The sequence below is a fragment of the Cyprinus carpio genome, chromosome B2 (assembly GCF_018340385.1).
Source record: "Cyprinus carpio isolate SPL01 chromosome B2, ASM1834038v1, whole genome shotgun sequence".
Classification (NCBI taxonomy): domain Eukaryota; kingdom Metazoa; phylum Chordata; class Actinopteri; order Cypriniformes; family Cyprinidae; genus Cyprinus; species Cyprinus carpio.
Window position 1 is genome coordinate 8,931,895 of NC_056598.1, and position 19,126 is coordinate 8,951,020.

The window sequence follows — 19,126 nt, forward strand, 5'->3', positions numbered from 1 at the left end:
GGTAAATACGTTTTTTTTTTTTCAAGCATATAAACAATGGATAGTTACAAACTACTAGATATCATTAATTACTTAAATACAATATTAAGTATTTAAAAAAGGAAATGATGCACAGAATCATTGTTTCAGGTAGGCTTTTAATATCAATTCTAAATGTGTGTGGTACATTATGTTTGTGGAGTAACACAGGGTTTGAAGAGCAGCACGAGATTGTGTAGATCTTTGTCCTCCAGTTTCAGCTCACTCATGAGAGAGGAGATGTATTCCAATGAAGATGGACTTGCCAGTGACTCTCTCAGCAATGGTGACACCTCTGTTAATCTGAACAAAGAAACAGCTTTAGCACCACAGGCAGATATGATTCAAACAGATATGATTCAAAACAAAGGTTAGAGAGAATTAAGAGCACTTTGAAATTGTCACAGACAGACTATTTAACTTCAATACTATTAAGTACACACCTGTTAATTAAATGATCTGTTTAGGTATTGAAAATAATGATTCAGTGTAAAGTTAAACACAAACACCTGCATTTATGCTACTTTAAGAAGTCATCCATCCATAGTTCTTCCTCAAAGAGAAAAAAGGGTTATTGCAGCAGCTCGGATTCAACCTGTTCTACAGTTTCTGGTGCTTTATCTATTATTGAACTGCTCTTAACAAAAGCCCACAGGCCAGTGGCACACCTGACATAAGGCACAGATAGGTGTGCTTCCAAATTATTCATGAAGGGAAAATAACAGGCCCATTGCTGATAAACAGATTGAAAGCCTCAAATGGTCTCTGAAACTAAATGTAGATGAGCAGCCAAAAACAGTCTGAAATACACTGAGATTACACCAGTGAACAGTTATTTCCAATAAATAATGTTATTAAAAGGTATTTTCAAGCACGTGTCCTTTCAAAACTAACACTTTAGATTTAGTAACACTATTCACTATTTCCTAAGATTTTTACCTCGATAAACATCTTAGCAAGAAAGGTAGTCGCTGTAGTAGATATGTTTAGATATGATGTAGGGTTAAGGGATCTAGAATAAGGTCATGCAGAATGAGGCATTAATGTGTGTTCTTTAAAATGACTAATAAACAGCCAATATGCTAGCAATATGCATGCTAATAAGCAACTGGTTAATAATGAATAGTGATCCCTAATCTAAAGTTACCAAACAAAGTTATAACACATACTTTTGGGGGTTCTCAGAACATCACAATTTTTACCCTGCTGATGCACATTTGGACTCATGGGATCTAATAACCAAACAAAGCTTTTCTTTGATGAACTGGTGAAATTCTCCAGCCAGTCAATAATAAATCAGAGCCATGTCTTTAGGCAGATCTTTAAATGAGGAGTGGTTTAATTAGGGTTGTGTGTTGGCTCTTCAGGTGGAATGTTTCCCATGCTGTTACTGCAGCATCACGGATCCACAGCAATCAGGCTGTGATAAGATATGGGCTTCTGTTGACACAGACAGGGAGCAGCACGGAACTCTCCTCAGAGTTAGTGGCTCTGTCAAGCATTCATAAACCTGAGGGAAGTCATACACGCCATCTGGCACTGTACAAACATGACTGTGTAGCCTTTTCTACCACACACACATTGTATGCACTTTAAAACAATGTACACTTAACAAAATTATAAAAGCAACACTTTTGTTTTTGCCCCTATTTTTCATAAGCTGAACTCTGTACAAAAAAAGGTCTATTTCTTGCTAATATTGTTCACAAATCTGTCTAAATCTGTGTTAGTGAGCACTTCTTTGCTGAGATAATCCATCCACCTCACAGGTGTGGCATATCAAGATGCTGATTAGACAGCATGATTATTGCACAGGTGTGCATTAGGCTGGCCACAATAAAAGGCCACTCTAAAATGTGCAGTTTTATCACACAGCACAATGCCACAGATGTTGCAAGTTTTAAGGGAGCATGCGATTGGCATGCTGACTGCAGGAATGTCCACCAGAGCTGTTGCCGTGAATTGAATGTTAATTTCTCTACCATAAGCCGGCTCCAAATGCGTTTTCAGAATTTGGCAGTACATCCAATCGGCCTCACAACCGCAGACCACATGTAACCACACCAGCCCAGGACCTCCACATCCAGCATCTTCACCTCCAAGATCGTCTGAGACCACCCGGAAAGCTGCTGCAACAATCAGTTCGCAAAACCATAGAATTTCTGCACAAACTGTCAGAAACCGTCTCAGGGAAGCTCATCTGCATGCTCGTCGTCCTCACTGGGGTCTCGACTTGACTGCAGTTCGTCGTCATAACCGACTTGAGTGGACAAATGCTCACATTCGATGGCTTCTGGCACTTTGGAAAGGTGTTCTCTTCACGGATGAATCCCGGTTTTCACTGTACAGGGCAGATGGCAGACTGCGTGTATGGCGACGTGTGGGTGAGCGGTATGCTGATGTCAACGTTGTGGATTGAGTGGCCCATGGTGGCGGTGGGGTTATGGTATGGGCAGGCATATGTTATGGACAACAAACACACGTGCATTTTATTGATGCCATTTCAAATGCACAGAGATACCGTGACGAGATATTGGGGCGTATTGTCGTGCCGTTCATCCACGACCATCACCTCATGTTGCAGCATGATAATACATGGCCCCATGTTGCAAGGATCTGTACACAATTCCTGGAAAACTGAAAACATCCAAGTTCTTGCATGGCCAGCATACTCACCGGACATGTCACCCATTGAGCATGTTTGGGATGCTCTGGATCAGCGTATACGATGGCGTGTTCCAGTTCCTGCCAATGTCTAATGTCTAAGAGGAGTGGACCAACATTCCACAGGCCACAATCAACAACTGGATCAACTCTATGCGAAGGAGATGTGTTGCACTGCATGAGACAAACGGTGGTCACACCAGATACTGACTGGTTTTCGGACCCCTCAATACAGTAAAACTGCACATTTTAGAGTGGCCTTCTATTGTGGCCAGCCTAAGGCACACCTGTGCAATAATTATGCTGTCTAATCAGCATCTTGATATGCCACACCTGTGAGGTGGATGGATTATCTCACCAAAGGAGAAGTGCTCACTAACACAGATTCAGACAGATTTGTGAACAATATTTGAGAGAAATAGGCCTTTTGTGTACATAGAAAAAGTCTTAGATCTTTGAGTTCATCTCATGAAAAATAGGGGCAAAAACAAAAGTGTTGCATTTATAATTTTGTTCAGTGTAATTTCCATTAATAGAACTGCAAGATGGCACTCTGAAACTGTGTCGAGTGACTCAATGACAAATAAGAGTTTTACCAGTAAATCAAAGGAAGAATCTTGTTTTTAAATGTGCAAAAATGTAATCATCATTAACATTTTCCTACACCATACATACATGTGAGTGTACACACCTTATATATATTTTTTCTATAAAAATATAGTTTAAAAAGTTTTTATTAACAAATATCATGAATTATTATATTTTGGGGAGTCACAGCTTAATACATTTTACAACCTGAGCTAAACTTGCCTTGCTATACAAAGATCAAATTATAATATTTTAGAGACTTACTGACCTTGACACATAGTCATGAGGGTCTACACAGGAGTGCTTTTTATGACATTTTGATTTTCAAAGAGTTTTAATTTTTTTCTGCATGTAGGTAGAACTACATGACTGATTTTTTTTTATTTTTATTAATAGATCCAGCAAATCTCTCTCTATATGTGTGTGTATACATATATACATACATGCATACATAAACTCTCTCTCTCTATACATATATATATATATACACAATCAATCCTCAAAATAAGTACAAATCTTTATCAAGTAGACAAATATTAACTTGGAGCACAAAGAAACGCACACAAATCATACACGCAGTCGCACAGACATAAATCACTTATGTCTTATAGCTTTGCATAGTGTGTTCCTGAAGAGAAAACAATGCTCCCTGATTTCCTCAGTGCTGTTCCCATATACTCTTGTTAAAGCCAGGCCCTCCAGCTGTTGATCTGTCTACCACATACTTTCACTGTCAGAGCACAGCAGGCCACCGAGGTGCCATAAAGCCCCAATCAACAGTCATCCTCACATAAACCCACAGCATTATCTGCAGTAGCAATATTCTGAGCCTTTATAGATGCACATGTTAGCTTAGTTGGGCCAGCCCTGCTAGCCTCTCATGGCAAATACCAACACATGTGGCACTTTCCCATGCATGAGAAAATGGACAAAAGCCATGCAGTAGTGATAATTAGCTTAAGCAATCTAAAGATCTGTTTGACATGTAAAAGATAAATTTGTTGTGACTCGACTCTGGTTGGAAGTAATCTGGACACCCATTTAGTTCTGAGGGACAATAAACCGTCTATCAACAACCTAGAAACTTCAGAAAATGCTTAAATCCAGTTTTAATGTATTAAATATTAATTTGATACTTACACTGACAGAAGAACCACAGCAATTAAAGTCCATTCTGGCCTTTTGTGAATGATATTAGTGTTTGAAAACCTAAAAAAGACAATTCATAGCACCATTAACAAAAATGCACTTAAAAGCTTTACAAATTTTAATGGGAATTGATGTCAGTCATAAAGACTTCTACATGCATATGATACGGGGAAATGAGTGCAATATTAAAGTCAAACTGCTTTATTTGGTGTAATGTTTTTTGAAGTTTGGATTTAGTAGCTCTTAACAGGAGAGACAGAATTCCTGGAAGCAGGTTCAATCCAAGGGTGAAGTGCCCCTTCAGAGGCATGGTAAATCATCTTCATAGTGTGACACACTACTTCCTGTTGACAGCACTTCTATGGCAAATCAAAATTTATAGGCCGTGAAACTCAAAACCTCATGGTTTAGGCCAAAAAGGTCAAATAAGTGTCTGATAGACAGTCGTAAACACTGATTTTACCCTGTCATCCACTATTATTCAAAGGTTTGAGGTTGGTAAGATTTTATTTATGCTTCAGAAAGAAGCAATTATTTGGTCAAAAATACAGTAAAAACTGAAATATTACTTTTTTTAACAGTTTTTTTATTTTAATGCATTTTAAAATGTAATTACTTCATTGACTGAATTCTGAATTTTCAGCAGCATTCAATGTCTGCTGCAATATGCTGATTTGTTGTTAAAAACATTTCTTAAAATTACTGATGTTGAAAATAGTTGTGCTGCTTATAACCTTATGGAAATAATTTTTTTCCCCTAATTTTTTTTTTTTTTTTTCCTCAATGAATAAAAATTTCAGCATTTCTTTGAAATAGAAATCTTTTGTAGCATTATAAATGCATTTACTGACACTTTTGATTAATTTTTAGGTATCCTTACTCACTAAAAGTATGAAAGTAATTAATACTTTTGAACAGCAGTGTACATGTATTACTTTGTCTAAAGCTCTTCGTCTAGTGTGCAATGTGACTTACCTGAATGTCCTGACCAAATTATTTATGTCATTGATTACATCACTCATCATTAGATGCAGGGGTCCCACAACATCTCTCAAGCTTTGAAAAGAGAAAGAGGGGGCAGACTTTTATATTAAAACTTAACTGATGTCATTAACTGAAATTTACTTACATCAAAAAATAAAGAAAGAAAGATAAAATTAAATAAAAATAATAAATATTTTATTTTTATTTTTAAATAAAAAAAAAAACAAAAACACTTAACATTTTTGCTACTATTGAGGTGGGATATGGTTATGGTTAGGGACAGGTTTGGTGGTACGGTTAGGTTTTGCTTAGGTTTAAAGGCATACTCCATCCCAAAATGAAAATTTTGTCATTAATCACTTACCCCCATGTTGTTCCAAAACCGTAAAAGCTCTGTTCGTCTTCGGAACACAATTTAAGATATTTTGGATATAAACCTGGAGGCTTGAGACTGTCCCATAGACTGCCAAGTAAATAACAGTGTCAAGGTCCATAAAAGGTCTGAAAGTCATCTTCAGAATACTCCATCTGCCATCAGACATGCAATCTGTGTTATATGAAGCGACGGGAACACTTTTTGTAAGCGAAGAAAACAAAAATAAGGACTTTATTCAATAATTCCTTTGTCAACGGTCTCCTCTGTCTCTCATTATCACCGTATGCTGTAGTGATGTGCGGGTCGTCGGGTTGGGGCGGGTAAAGAAATTGTCACTTTATTTGCAGGGCGGGTTGGGGCGGGTCATAAAAAAAAAAAAACGTTGTAGTGTTGGGCGATATGGTCAATTTTTCAAATCAGATCGACGATACACAATATTATCGTGCATGGGTGGAGTAAGTGAGAGACTCTTTGTTCTTGTCATAGCATAACTATTTGGTGTTTTAAACTGCGCAGGTGTGCGAGAGAGAGCCTATGGAATCACCAATAATCTAAAATATATACTTTCAAACATACTGATAAACTAACGTTAAATATAAAAATACTGTATTTAAAACAGCTAGTTCATATATAGTCGGACACAACTGTCATATCGCGCGTCCTGTGACAAATTTACCGCATCTGCGCACGGAAGTTATCAGTCTAAATGTTCTGCAAAATCAGTCAACGGCGAAAATCAATAGTAGATTTCATTTAAAGTCCATAAGTTTAACACTAATATTGGACATAAAGAAACACGTTAAATATAAAGTATTTAAAACAGGAAAGTTCATATATGGAGTAAAGTTGAATTGAACTGATGCATCAGTCATACAGCGCTCCAGACCGTGCGCTGCCACAGAAACAAGGAGGAGATGAATTCTAACATAACTGTGGCATTAAACTCAGTTAGTGAGGGCTCGTTTAAAATATTGCACATATATAGGCCGTTCAGATTACTTGTTAAAGTGCAATAAAATACCTTATATCTGCAGATGATGTACATCTGTTTGTGGATGGAGACTTCTTCACCGACTACAGGCTCTAATCCTCTTTTGCGCGCACGTGTGTGTATGTGAAATGCGGTGCTGAAGTGAAATAGCTGTGCAGTTCGATAGCCGAATTATAATAGGCCGCCTCATAACCTGAGGGGCAGGTCGGGCGGGTAAAGAAATTTTACTTTATTTGCGGGGCGGGCCAAATAATTTCATAAAAGCAGGACTCACTAGTATGCTGTGTATGCTCTTCTGTGTCATCCACGCCACAAGGATGCGCTGTTTTATTTCAAATCTAAGCTAAAGATAGAAACAGTGCATCCTTGTGGCGTGGATGATACAGAAGAGCATACGCAGCATATGGTCAAAATGAGAGACACGGAGGAGACCGTTGACAAAGGAATTATTGAATAAGGTCGTTATTTTTGTTTTCATCGCTTACAAAAAGTGTTCCCGTCGCTTTATATAACCCAGATTGCACGTCTGATGGCAAAAGGAGTATTCTGACGACGACTTTCATACCTTTTATGGACCTTGACACTGTTATTTATTTGGCAGTCTACGGGACAGTCATAAGCCTCCAGCTTTTCATCCAAAATATCTTAAATTTTGGGATGAAGTATCCCTTTAAGAGTGGGTCAAGGTAGAGGTAGGATCTACAGTGTAATTACAGATTAATTATATATGTAACTACTAGGATGTATTTTTTAAAATAGGTACAATGTAAGGAAGTGTGTACACAATAAGTGCATTGTATCAAATATTAATTTAAATGTAACTACATAGTACAAAGATACTTGAAATATAGTTAGTTCTAAGGAGGTTATGAGTTGCAAGAAGAGTATTGGAGCTTTTCCACTGCATGGTACAGCACGGTTCGGTACGGTTCGGTTCACTTTGGGGGGGGGGTTTTCCACTGGGTTCAGTACCTGGTACTTGTTTCAGTACCACCTCAGTTGAAGTTCTAAGTGAACCGTACCATTACTAAAATGTGATGTGTAAACTCTGCTGATCACTGATTGGCAAGAGAGAATAGCCACTACCTGCATCACTGAACTTGTGACACAGAGACACAACAGAACCACTAGATTTAAATCAGCACAGCCAGCGAAGGATCGAACACAACTGTTTTGAACGAGCGCACCTTTTTTTTAACAACCAAAAAATGGCTGTTTCGTGGTCTGTTGAGGAAGTACAGATGTTCCTCTCGTTGATAGCCGAGGAGCGGATCCAGAGAGAACTTGATGGGGCAACGCAAAATGAAAATGTTTTCAGGAGTCACGGCAGTAGAGGCAGATCAACTACAACAAAACTTAAATTATAATAAACCCCTACTTTAAAATCAAACCAATCCGATCCATTACATCCAAAGTCCTAACATGCACCGAAATTTTTATGCACCAGTACTACCTAGGTACTTTGATTTTCTTTCCAGCACATCTTAGAACAGTATCACAGGGCACCCTTTATACAGATTTCAAGCAGGTCAGATGCATAAGATAACATTATTATAGTGCAAGCAAAACATTGTTAATGGTGTCTGAAATGACAAACACTGATCCAACCATTGCTAAACACTGACCTCTGGCTGAGCTTCTCCACAGCAATGCGTTTCTGAATCAGATGCTGTGCATGAGAATCAACCAAAGGCAGAGGAGGGTCCTTCCCACTGTCCTGCAGGACCATGAAAAAAAAAAAGTGTCAATCATGTATGTAACATGCAGAAATCGATGAGAGATGCTGCCAGTTATCATGAGGAACCTCAGTCTAACAAGCTTGAATTGAGCACCCACAACAGGACAGTCCAAGTAACTTAAGCTACACTCCCCCCACCAATTTTTTTTTAATTCATTAAAAGTGTGCTTTCTTGTTTGTAAAATGTTTAAAATTAAGAAAAAAAAAAAAAAAATCATAATTTTATTTTTAAATTCATTCAAGTCATAAAGTTCAAAACATATTTGTGGCTGTCAAAAATTAACAGCTCAAGGTCATATCAGGGTTACTAAAACCATTAAAATAAAATAAATGTTAACTATAAAATAAAATGTAAAATGTTAATACATTTTTAATAGTATATAAATAATACTAAAACAACAATTCACACATCCACTTAGTTAAAAAAAAAACATTTTATATATATATATATATATATATATATATATATATATATATATATATATATATATATATATATATATATATATATATATATATATATATATATATATATACATATATATATATATACATACACATATATATATATATATATATATATATATATACATATATATATATACATATATATATATACATACTATATATATACACATATATATATACACACATATATATATATATATATATATATATATTATATATATATATACACATATATATATATATATATACATATATGACATATATATATATATATATATATATATATATATATATATATATATATATAATTCAGTTTCCACCTGTGTGTTTTTGATGGCATCTGTCTTGACCTCTTCAGGAAGATCATACACTCCTTTATAAAACTCTCTCACTCTCAGCTCCAGCAACTCTGTCTCTTTTCGCAGTGTTTCAAAATCAGGAGCTGACGCACTGGGTCTGGAAGAACTTCCACTGTTCTGTCTCAAGCTCACTTCCACCTCAGCCTCATCCAGGTCATCTTCATCCAGTTCCTCCACTTCCTGTGCAGAAACCTCTGTTCCAGAGGCATAATCAGGCCCATAAAGAAACTTCATGGTTTCCTCAGTTCTCCACTCCACAAAGGTTTGTCGTAGGCGCTCTAGCAGGCACAAACTGATGGTTGTAGGAGTTGTTTTAGCTTTCTTATGGTCCTTCAACAAGCCTTTGAGGCCTGCAGCTCCTCTCTTACTCATGCTCACCTGAGTGATGTTCAGATCACTAGCGGGAGGGGTGGAGTTTCCAATCTCAGGCTGTGAAGGAAGGTTAGTTTCCTGTTGGGTTGCAGTGTCCTTCAGACTACACTGATTCAAAAGCTCTAGTGTTCCTTCAACATCAGATCCAGCAGATGTGGTTTTATTTGGTATAGACAGACAGGCAGTTGGGTCCGTCTGTGGTTGAGGAGTTTTTGAAGATCCACTATCATCATCATTTTCCCCATCGAGTGTTTGTGTAGGTTCAGGATGTGCATATTGCTTATTTTCAGCACTCAACCTGTCCTCACTCACTCCGTCCCTCTTTGGCAGTGTTCCCCAGTGTACCCTTGCATGTTTATGCTGTCTGGACACCACACTGGAGACAAAGTCTTGTTCAACGTCACTGTTGTCGCTCTGGTTGAAGGGAGGGGAGTCCTTGTGAGATTCAGGAACGTCTGGGACAGGATTCTCAATGTCAGCTTCTGTCAAAGGCTTGTCTACCAAATTTATTTCCTGTCCAGAGCTGCCTCTGTAGACGGATGAAAATACATTGTGAGTCAGTTTATACAAAAATAATCTAATTTCTTTAGAATGTTATGTCACTGCAAAAGATCTTCTACTAAACCATGAGATTTCTCTAAGACAAACAAAACAGCTTGTACATACCCCTCTCCTTCTTTCATCAGCTTAACTTCAGGAGGCCTTTTTTTAAAAAAGAATGTAATTTTTTTTGTTTAGAAATAAAATGGTAAACATCGTGACACGAAATAAAAAAATGACAAAAATGCTAAATATCTTATTGCTTGAACCACTACTGATCAAAAATGTGGTGTTTAAGGCTTTTTTTTAAAAAAGAAATAAATAAATTTATTCTGTAAGGACACGTTAAATTAATAATAAAGACATTTGCAATGTTATAAAAGGTTTATTTTTCAAACAAAGGTTATCCAGGTTATCCATAATAATAAGAAATTATTCTTGAGTACCAAATCAGCATATTAATACAATATTTCTGTTTTTACTGTACTTCTAATCAAAATAAACGCAGTCTTGGTCAGCATAAGAAACTTCTTTCAAAAACATACACCATACAACAGACAACAGAATCCAAACTTTCGAACAGTAGAAGAAATGTAATACAATTATTGAACACATATTTCATTGTTGTATAGGGTACATTTATAAAGAGTTATATAAAACAAGGTATGTGATTAACAATAACTATTTTTATTAATAAATTACACATTCACCTAATTATAATTAAGTTTAAGTAACACAGTTAAGCAATTGATTGAAAGATACACTACCTCTCCTCCTTTCTAAGCCAAAGTGGTGTTTTTGATATCTGGAGCTCAAAACATTTGGAGGCTTTGTAGCAGAAATTACTGCAAAAACACTGAAAAATTAAACAAACAAAAGAAAATGATGAACTTGTCTGCTTACTCTACTATTAGTTATTAAAAGAGAAATTAAAACAAAGCTAGGAATAAAATTATACCTTGCGCTCTGTAATATCATAGACTCTGTTAGTTTTGGTGGATATTTTAAACTGTTGAGTTGGTATCTGAAATGTAATAAATCAGTAAATCATGTAAATGTAACAGTCAGAAACATAACTGATCATGCAAATTAAAAACGCGGGAAAGAAGTGATGTTTACGGTGTAATCCCTAAAGGTTCTTACCTTAGTTAGTTTATTTGGACACCTAGGATATCCACACAGTTTAGCAATGCCCCTTTCTTCCACTGTGTCTTTGTAGTTGGCAGGAGTGATATGCCATGCCTATAGATAACAGGACATTCTCTTTGAAGCACAACAAACAACCATTTAAATCTCCAGCTGAACTGTATAGAGGACAATTACAGTACGTTATGTGACTTACACAGTCGATGAGGAACTCCTCTGTCACACTGTCCTCCAGCAGCCGCTCAACCACCTGCAGGGCTTTGCGCTCCAACTCTAGCTTCTGTCTGAGCGCCTCTTTAATAGCTTCCCTCCTGCAAACATTACACCCCATGTAACCTGTATTACTTTAATAATTACCAATTTATCATATAAAGTGTTACAAGAGAAAACAAGTCCAACTAAAGTAAACAAACATACTTTCTCGCCTCGTCCGCTGCTGAAATCACCTGGGTTCCTTTGCCCCCTAAAATTCAGGACAAATATTCAGTTAAAATATAAAAACAAAAACTTCGAGGAAAAACTCCACACGTAACTACCTTTCTTCTTTGATTTCGAGGCTCGAATCTTTCCTGTCGCTTCCATGCTTGTTTTCTCAAAATAAAACTCTTTCCGCTTACGTCACAGACAGCACTACGGCAAGCAGCAAGCTACACGATTCATTCTGCTGCATTTTCTAAACATGCGGAGCTGCATATTGAAAGTATAGCTGTAAGTGAGCGCGCTTTTGCAATTTGTATCTTGTTAAGTAGGCGTATATCTCATTAACAAAATAAATCAGCAGCCATGCCTATACAAAGCTACGCGAAAGCATAATCTTATTGTAGAGCTTATTTTGAACACGCCAGTCGTATAGATTTTAGCTATCTTGCTAATGACTGCAATAACCAGTTTACATTAATACAGACTCTGTGAGGAAGACTGAGGTGTATTTATGATTTGTTTTATTATTATATGGATATTTTCTCTAATATGTGTGCCTACTGTGTTTGTTAATGATATCTGGACTGCGTGTGACAGTGAGCTGCTCTTTATAAAGATGTCATGATTGATCATGACGTCAGTGCACTCTTGTCTTCGCACCTTATTACTCTGTTGTTATCAATTATAATATCATAATTTCTTCATACAGAAAGCCTTGATCACAAAAGACGTTTCTGGCCTTCAAGATGGCTCTAGAACAGCTCTGTGATGTGGTCCAGAGATGTGTAAGTGTAGATATGTTCTACTGTAAATTTACAAGGTGTCATCTACGCACAGTCACCTTTTATTCATTTTTTTCTTTAGCAAGCAATCAAGGATGAAGGCTTCTCACCGGAAGACTATGATTTATTCTTCACTGCAGGAAGAACCTGTTTAGAGCAAGGCAACAGTGCTCAGGTTCTCAGCATCCTAGTTGATGAGAAGAACAAGGTGAGTTGAACAGTGTCTAGTGCACTTTGTGATTCATGTATGAAGAGGCCAAATTCAGGAAACTTTATCCTTGTTTTACTCAAGAACATAGTGAGATGCATGGGCTGGAATCTGCTGGGGCCACTAGTACAGATCCTCTTGAAGAAGGAAGACAAAAACCTTCCCCACTGCCATGCCATCCTGTCACATCTGCTGGAGGTTATTTGTGATTTGTTTTTAAACTGTGATGAGATATTTGGTTATGTTCAGCATGCAGTTTCCATGCATTTATTCAGTGATGTTTTGTGAAACAGATTTGCAGTCCTAAAGAGCTGCTGGTGGGTTTATTGGAGCAGGTGGAAGAGGCTGATACTGGCTCCATCGCTGAGACAGTTACTCTTCTCCTCAAGCCATTACAAACAGGTTTCTCATCTTTTTTGTCACTGAATCTTTAACACTTGAAGTAAATACATTCCTTTTTTTTTTTAAACAATTGTTTTGTGGTGATGTTTCTATTGTTGGTGTCTTAAGGGGAATTAATATAGATATGTCATTTACTTGGAAAAAGCCTTTTGGTGTGCTGCTGAAAGCCTAAACATTTCAGCTACTAAAACTATCTCTGAGAAGTATAGAGATTTAATTTTGAAATCTAATATTCTTGATACTAGATATTTAGATTGGATCCTTTTAACATTTTTAATCCACACTACTGCTAAAAATTGTGGGGTTGTATTTTTTATATTTTTGAAAGAAGCCCAAAAAGCCCAAAAATACTTCATCAATCTTGATTAAGTAAAAAAAAGAACAATTATAGAGTTAAAGCAGTAAAATTAATAGTTAAGTATCGTGAGATATGATCACGATTTAAAATAACTGTTTTCTATTTTAATATGTTTGAAAATATCATTTAGTCCCGTCATTTAGAAAAACCCTTACTGACCCCAAACATTAGAGGTAGTGTAGATAAACTCACTAGTTTTCACTGACTACTCATTTGTTTGTCCAACTAGTCGACCATCCTTCATGTCCATCTATGCTAACTCTTCCTTGTTACTTTTTTATACATTTATTTATTTTTTTTAAATGTTGATGTTTGAATACAACATTGTCTCCTGACCTTCTCAGTGCTGCTGCGGCTGGGCATGAAGAAGGCCTCGTCTGTGGGCATGGCTCTCTCCACACTTCTTAGCCAGGTGGCCAGATTGCCGGTGCCTGTCACCAAAGAGCAGGAGGAGGATGATGTTTTTGGTCTGTGTCACTGCTGCACTGCTCTTCTACAATTTGTCAAGCCCTTTGTTGAGGAGGTCAAGGAGGGTGTCAAGGATAACAACAGAATATCCAAGGACAACGAGCTCAGAGTGGAACTACTCAAGTTGTATGTGCCCAATTTGTTGTTTAGAATTATGTAGATTGATTTTTATTTTTTTTATTATGCAATATAGCATACAGTTATAATATTGGCCATTTATTTCTTAATCATATTTTTTTATCCAGCTGTATGAAGAGTTTAAGTAAGCCTCTACTGGAGGTGCAGTTGAAAGATCCAGACACACTTCTGAAATCCCCTCTGAGAGACTTTGCTACAGAGATACTGGTATAATATTGCATGAATGCTCTTAACTATTACATTCCTTTATTTTATTATATATTGCACTTACACTACTGCTAAAAAGTTTGGGATCAGTAAGATTTTAGAAAGATTTATTCAGCAAGGATACATTGAATTGTTTAAAAAAAGACTTTATAAATATACTGTTCACTTTTAATGCATCAAAGTATCCTGAAAAAATGTTTCCACAAAACTGTTAAGCAGCACAACTGTTTTCAACATTGATAATAATAGTAAATTAGCATATTGATTGATTTCTGAAGGATCATGTGACACTGAAGACTGGAGTCTTCAGCTTTGCCATCACAGGAATAAACTGCAATTAAAAAAAATTAAATAGAAGAAGTTATTTTAAACTGTCATAATATTTCATAATATTGTATTTCTACCAAATAAATTCTTCATTCTAAAAGACTTTTTTCAAAAGCATTTAAAAATCATACCGGAACCAAAATTTTTAACTATAGTGTAAGCTGAACTAATAAATTTGCATCAAGTAACAAAATTAAATTTAGAGGCATCTGCCAATGTATTTCAATATTACTGCCTTGATGTACATGATCATAATTTATCTGCATTATGTCTACAGATCATTTTGTCAAGTATTGGGGAGTCACTCCCTGATTTGTTAAGTCGTAATGTACTGAAGAGAACGGAGGTCCCAGGTTTTCTTGAAGAGGAGGTAAGATACCCAAAGGAGTCACTGGCCTGCTTGTCCCACCTACTTTTTGTGGATCATATAGCTGTGGACATCTTTCCAGCTGTTCTCAGGTGAAGAGTGACGCTGTTGACCATGTTGATTTACATTTGTATTAAGAATGAACACAGAGAAATTTGTTTTGCTGACTTTTTTTTTTTTTCATGTTTTTTCAGTCCGATTTTTGTTCTGCAATGCAACATGGAATATATTGAGCTGCTGTTAAGCAGGTAATTATGGAGTTATGACAATAAATCTGAATATTTAAATGAGAGTCTTCTGACAAACAAATTTTATCTGCATTTATAGAACTGAAGAATCCCATCTGCTGAAAGGACTGGTATGAGTGTTCTTTACAACAACAAACCATACCACGTTGTATTTATGTTTTATACAGAGATTGATAGCAATAATATATTACGTATGATTGTAATATTTAATTCTATCATCATAGGTATTGTATGAAAAAAGTCTCATCAGAGTGGAAGATAACAGTCTACCAGTAGATCTTTTGGAGCTGAAGACATTTTTCAGTGTTCCACAGGTAAAGTGTTATAACTTATGACATTTTAACAATAGTTTTGTGCATCTTTTAGATGTTCTAAGATTTGTTTTCTCTTTAGAATTTGGTTAAAGTTATGACGCTGTGTCCAGACCAGACTTTGGTAAGTGAGACCTTTTGTGTGGAGGTAACTTGTAATTTAATGTGGTTTATCAGCATTGTTGATTTTGATTTGTCTTTGCTTACATCACCACAGAGAACTAAAGGCCTGAAAGTGTTTCAGCTGAGTATTGACAAATTCAACACAGAGGCCAAATACAAGTTTTTCAAGTAAGCATTTATTCTAACATTTAAACATGAAATTGTTTGGTCCGACACAAAACATTGGTTATAAACATCGTTAATAAAAACATACACAAAAAAATACTTCAGTTTTGGGTGTGTAGATCATAAAAACATACAGAAACTGCCTATGATGTGTTAAAAAGCCTCTCGTAACTGTATTTTTCATACTTTTGAATTTATGCTTCACAATGTGAATGTATATCTCTCACAGAGTAGGACAGCTAATTAATAAAATTGATAAGAATTGCTTTTTAAAATAATGAACAACAAATTTGATTATTGATAAATCATGTCTGCGCTCTGTTAACAGAAAACACGTCAGCCACAATTTTTTATGCAAATTTGAAATGAAGCATATAAAATATAGTGACACAGATTGAGCTGCTTTGGGGAAATTGCCCGACTCAAGTTACCGTAAATATGAGAATGTTTATATGTAATGATTCAAACAGTTGCATAAAGTTTATCATGGCCTGCCATGTCAGGTGCTTTAAAAGATGCGTTTAATGCATTTGATTTATTTTCCTCACTAATTTAAATTTTACAGGTGTATGTTGGTCGGTATATGTTAGAAAATCTCACCTTTATCTCCATTCTCTATAAGGCTTTTCCTGGCCCATTCATTTTTGTAAATAATGGATTAAAAGGAATAATTTCTCTAAAATTTCTCATCTTAAGGGTAGTTTTTAACAACAAATAAGAGTTTTTGCTGACACAGGCTGTTAGTAAATCTGGCCATTATTAAAAGATTCAGTAAATGATATTCTTCCATTTTCAGGGGCATGTTGAAAACAAGTCACCATGCAGGGGTGGAGGGATATATAATCAAGAACATTAAGAACCAGATTGACTTTTCACTCAAGGTAAGATGAGCCATGATATCATGTCATTAACATAAACCTTCATAAAATTGTACCCCCATTGACTGTTTAGATAATGCATTTTTTTTAGCCATGTAATGGTAATGATTGGTTCCTGGGTAAACATCTGCTGCCACTGCTGCGGCTAGTGCTGTGCCTTCCACATGGACCAGAAACAGACCTGCTGCAGAACTTAGACAGGTGAGACCCTTTAAACAAATCTGAGTCTTTCTGCAACTGCGGTTGGTTCAATGGCAGTTAATCTGACTTGACAAAACTGCTATCAATATCAAACAGGATCATGGAATCACTGAACCTCCTGAGATACATGCTCATCCGAGATAAAGAATGGGAGAATGAGGTAAGCTTATTCCATCCTTTAATGACTATGCAGTACATCAGTAGTTCAACCAAAGTCCTGGGAGCCACTAGGGGGCATTAGCACACTTTCAGCCTACGTATTTTATAATAATTTAAAATAAGAAAAACATGCCTTAAAAAGATAAAACAACCACAAATATTAATATTAAGAAGAAAAGAATATGAATCCAAGATCATATTTATGGTACTATTATTGGGTAAAAATGGCTGACCAATGTTATTTTAGTATAGTAGAGATACTGTTATAGTTTTTATTAATATTTTGAATTACTTTTTTTTTTTTTCAAAAATTTTTTTTTTCATTTTAAATTTAGTTAAATATTTTTTTTAGTCCTGTAATTTTGTTGTGTTTTTGTCATTGTATTTATTTATTTATTTTTAAATGTCTATATAGTTTAGTTTTTAATTTTATTTCAGTTTTGGTTTTAGTTAACAAAATGAAAATGAGAAATAAAATGCAGAAATAAAATAAGTTAAAGTTGTGTTTGTTTTACATTTTATTTCTTTTAAAGTTTATTTCAAGTAATCACAAATGAAAAGAAAAGTCACTTGAATTCAACGGTGTAACTGTTAAAAAAACAGTTAAAAAGTGGAATGCAGTAAGTGATTGAATAAGTGGAATAGTAGAATTTAATTATTTATAATATTAATAATAATAATAGTATTATTAGTACTATTATTTTAATATACTGCCACAACTAGTTTCTGTAAATACAAAAGTTTAAAAACAGTCATTACAGCATGAATACCAGAGGGGCCTTTCAGTATTGTCTTTGTTATTTTTTCATGTTTTCTTATCTGTTTAGACAGGAATCTGGACAGAGCTTTATAAGATTGAGGACAACTATCTGAAGCCACTGAGGACCGGTCTGAACATGTCCAAAGCACATTATGAGGCAGAACTGAAGAGCGCAAAAGAAAATAAGAAGATCAGTTCAAAAGGTGCAATACACTCTTGTTCATAGCATTGAGCTCTCTGAAAGTATCCATATTTAACATATTTATGCTGTGTGAATGTAGTCTGTCACATAAATTTTCTTGTATTCAGGCTGTTGACCCATTTTTTTGTTCAACAGACTCTAAAGCATCAGTCTGCACAGTAACTGTTGACAATGAGAAGCTGCCCAACATGACACCAGAAATGCAGATTCAGGTATATTATTTTTTATATTAATCCACATTAGTGCTGTTATACAGTAGACACAGTTAACAGTGTTTGCATGCCACTTTTGCAGGTTCTGCAGTCAGCCGTCTTCACATTTGATCTGATAGAGAGTGTCTTGACAAGAATTGAGGAGATAATCGAGACTAAAGAAAGACCCCTGTCATGATGTGAGAGACTGTATGACCCCCTTCAACATCTTTCCTTTTGGTTTCTCTCGGTCCGCTCGGGCTCCAGTTGCGCATCACTATACAGAAACATATTAGTGTAGTATATAGACAGTAAGAAAACACGAAAATCATATTTGTAACTTTTTTTGGATAGATTTTCAACTATGATTGTGCAAATTTGTTTGTACATGTCAAGATACTAATGTAGAAAAGTTATGTTAGGTTGCCTAAATACGTTTATGACAGTACAATATGTTGTTGAATTATTTTCAGGCTTGAAATGTTCAGCTTTGTGTATGTCAGTCACAGAAATCAAACACTGTGAACTATGCAAAAGTATCGGACAGATTAAGATTGAAGCAGAAAATGACCTAGAGCTTTAAGATGCTGTTTGTATGTGCATTTTTGCATCTTTCTTGTCTGTGAAATCACTGCTCTTTTGTGAGGGAAATATTTAGCAATGTTGTGCTCTTCTGATTTTGCTTTGAGTAAATACCATTGTTTTCCAGATGCAGTTTTTCTTTTCTCATACAGGGTCTCATTCACTAACCATATATATATATAAAGTATAATCAGTGTGTGAGTGATCATGATTTATCAAAAGCTTTAGTTTATTCT

General features: G+C 35.7%; 2 protein-coding genes across 4 annotated transcripts; one reads left to right on the plus strand and one right to left on the minus strand.

The window, feature by feature from the left end:
• Window positions 1-117: 117 nt before the first annotated feature.
• On the minus strand, window positions 118-12,044 carry rpap2 (RNA polymerase II associated protein 2). Of its 2 annotated transcripts, XM_019113210.2 has the most exons (12): window positions 11,930-12,044; window positions 11,811-11,856; window positions 11,590-11,704; window positions 11,391-11,489; window positions 11,206-11,271; window positions 11,015-11,103; window positions 10,374-10,409; window positions 9,297-10,236; window positions 8,396-8,487; window positions 5,395-5,475; window positions 4,411-4,479; window positions 118-321 (listed from the first exon to the last, which is right to left on the minus strand). In XM_019113210.2, the coding sequence occupies exons 1-12, from the start codon at window positions 11,973-11,975 to the stop codon at window positions 168-170; spliced, it is 1,833 nt and encodes a 610-aa protein (XP_018968755.2). In that variant the 5' UTR covers window positions 11,976-12,044; the 3' UTR covers window positions 118-167. The 2 variants fall into 2 exon arrangements, with proteins under 2 accessions (XP_018968755.2, XP_042575188.1); XM_042719254.1 differs by lacking the exons at window positions 118-321; window positions 4,411-4,479 and adding an exon at window positions 4,742-4,778.
• On the plus strand, window positions 12,030-19,016 carry glmna (glomulin, FKBP associated protein a). 2 transcript variants are annotated; one of them, XM_042719257.1, is made up of 19 exons: window positions 12,030-12,101; window positions 12,523-12,598; window positions 12,678-12,803; window positions 12,888-13,001; window positions 13,097-13,205; window positions 13,908-14,157; window positions 14,277-14,376; window positions 14,981-15,162; window positions 15,265-15,318; window positions 15,398-15,428; window positions 15,543-15,632; window positions 15,712-15,753; window positions 15,847-15,920; window positions 16,714-16,798; window positions 16,887-16,996; window positions 17,093-17,156; window positions 17,983-18,118; window positions 18,253-18,329; window positions 18,412-19,016. In XM_042719257.1, the coding sequence occupies exons 2-19, from the start codon at window positions 12,560-12,562 to the stop codon at window positions 18,505-18,507; spliced, it is 1,779 nt and encodes a 592-aa protein (XP_042575191.1). In that variant the 5' UTR covers window positions 12,030-12,101; window positions 12,523-12,559; the 3' UTR covers window positions 18,508-19,016. The 2 variants fall into 2 exon arrangements, with proteins under 2 accessions (XP_042575191.1, XP_042575192.1); XM_042719258.1 differs by lacking the exon at window positions 12,030-12,101 and adding an exon at window positions 12,161-12,316.
• The last annotated feature ends 110 nt before the right edge of the window (window positions 19,017-19,126 follow it).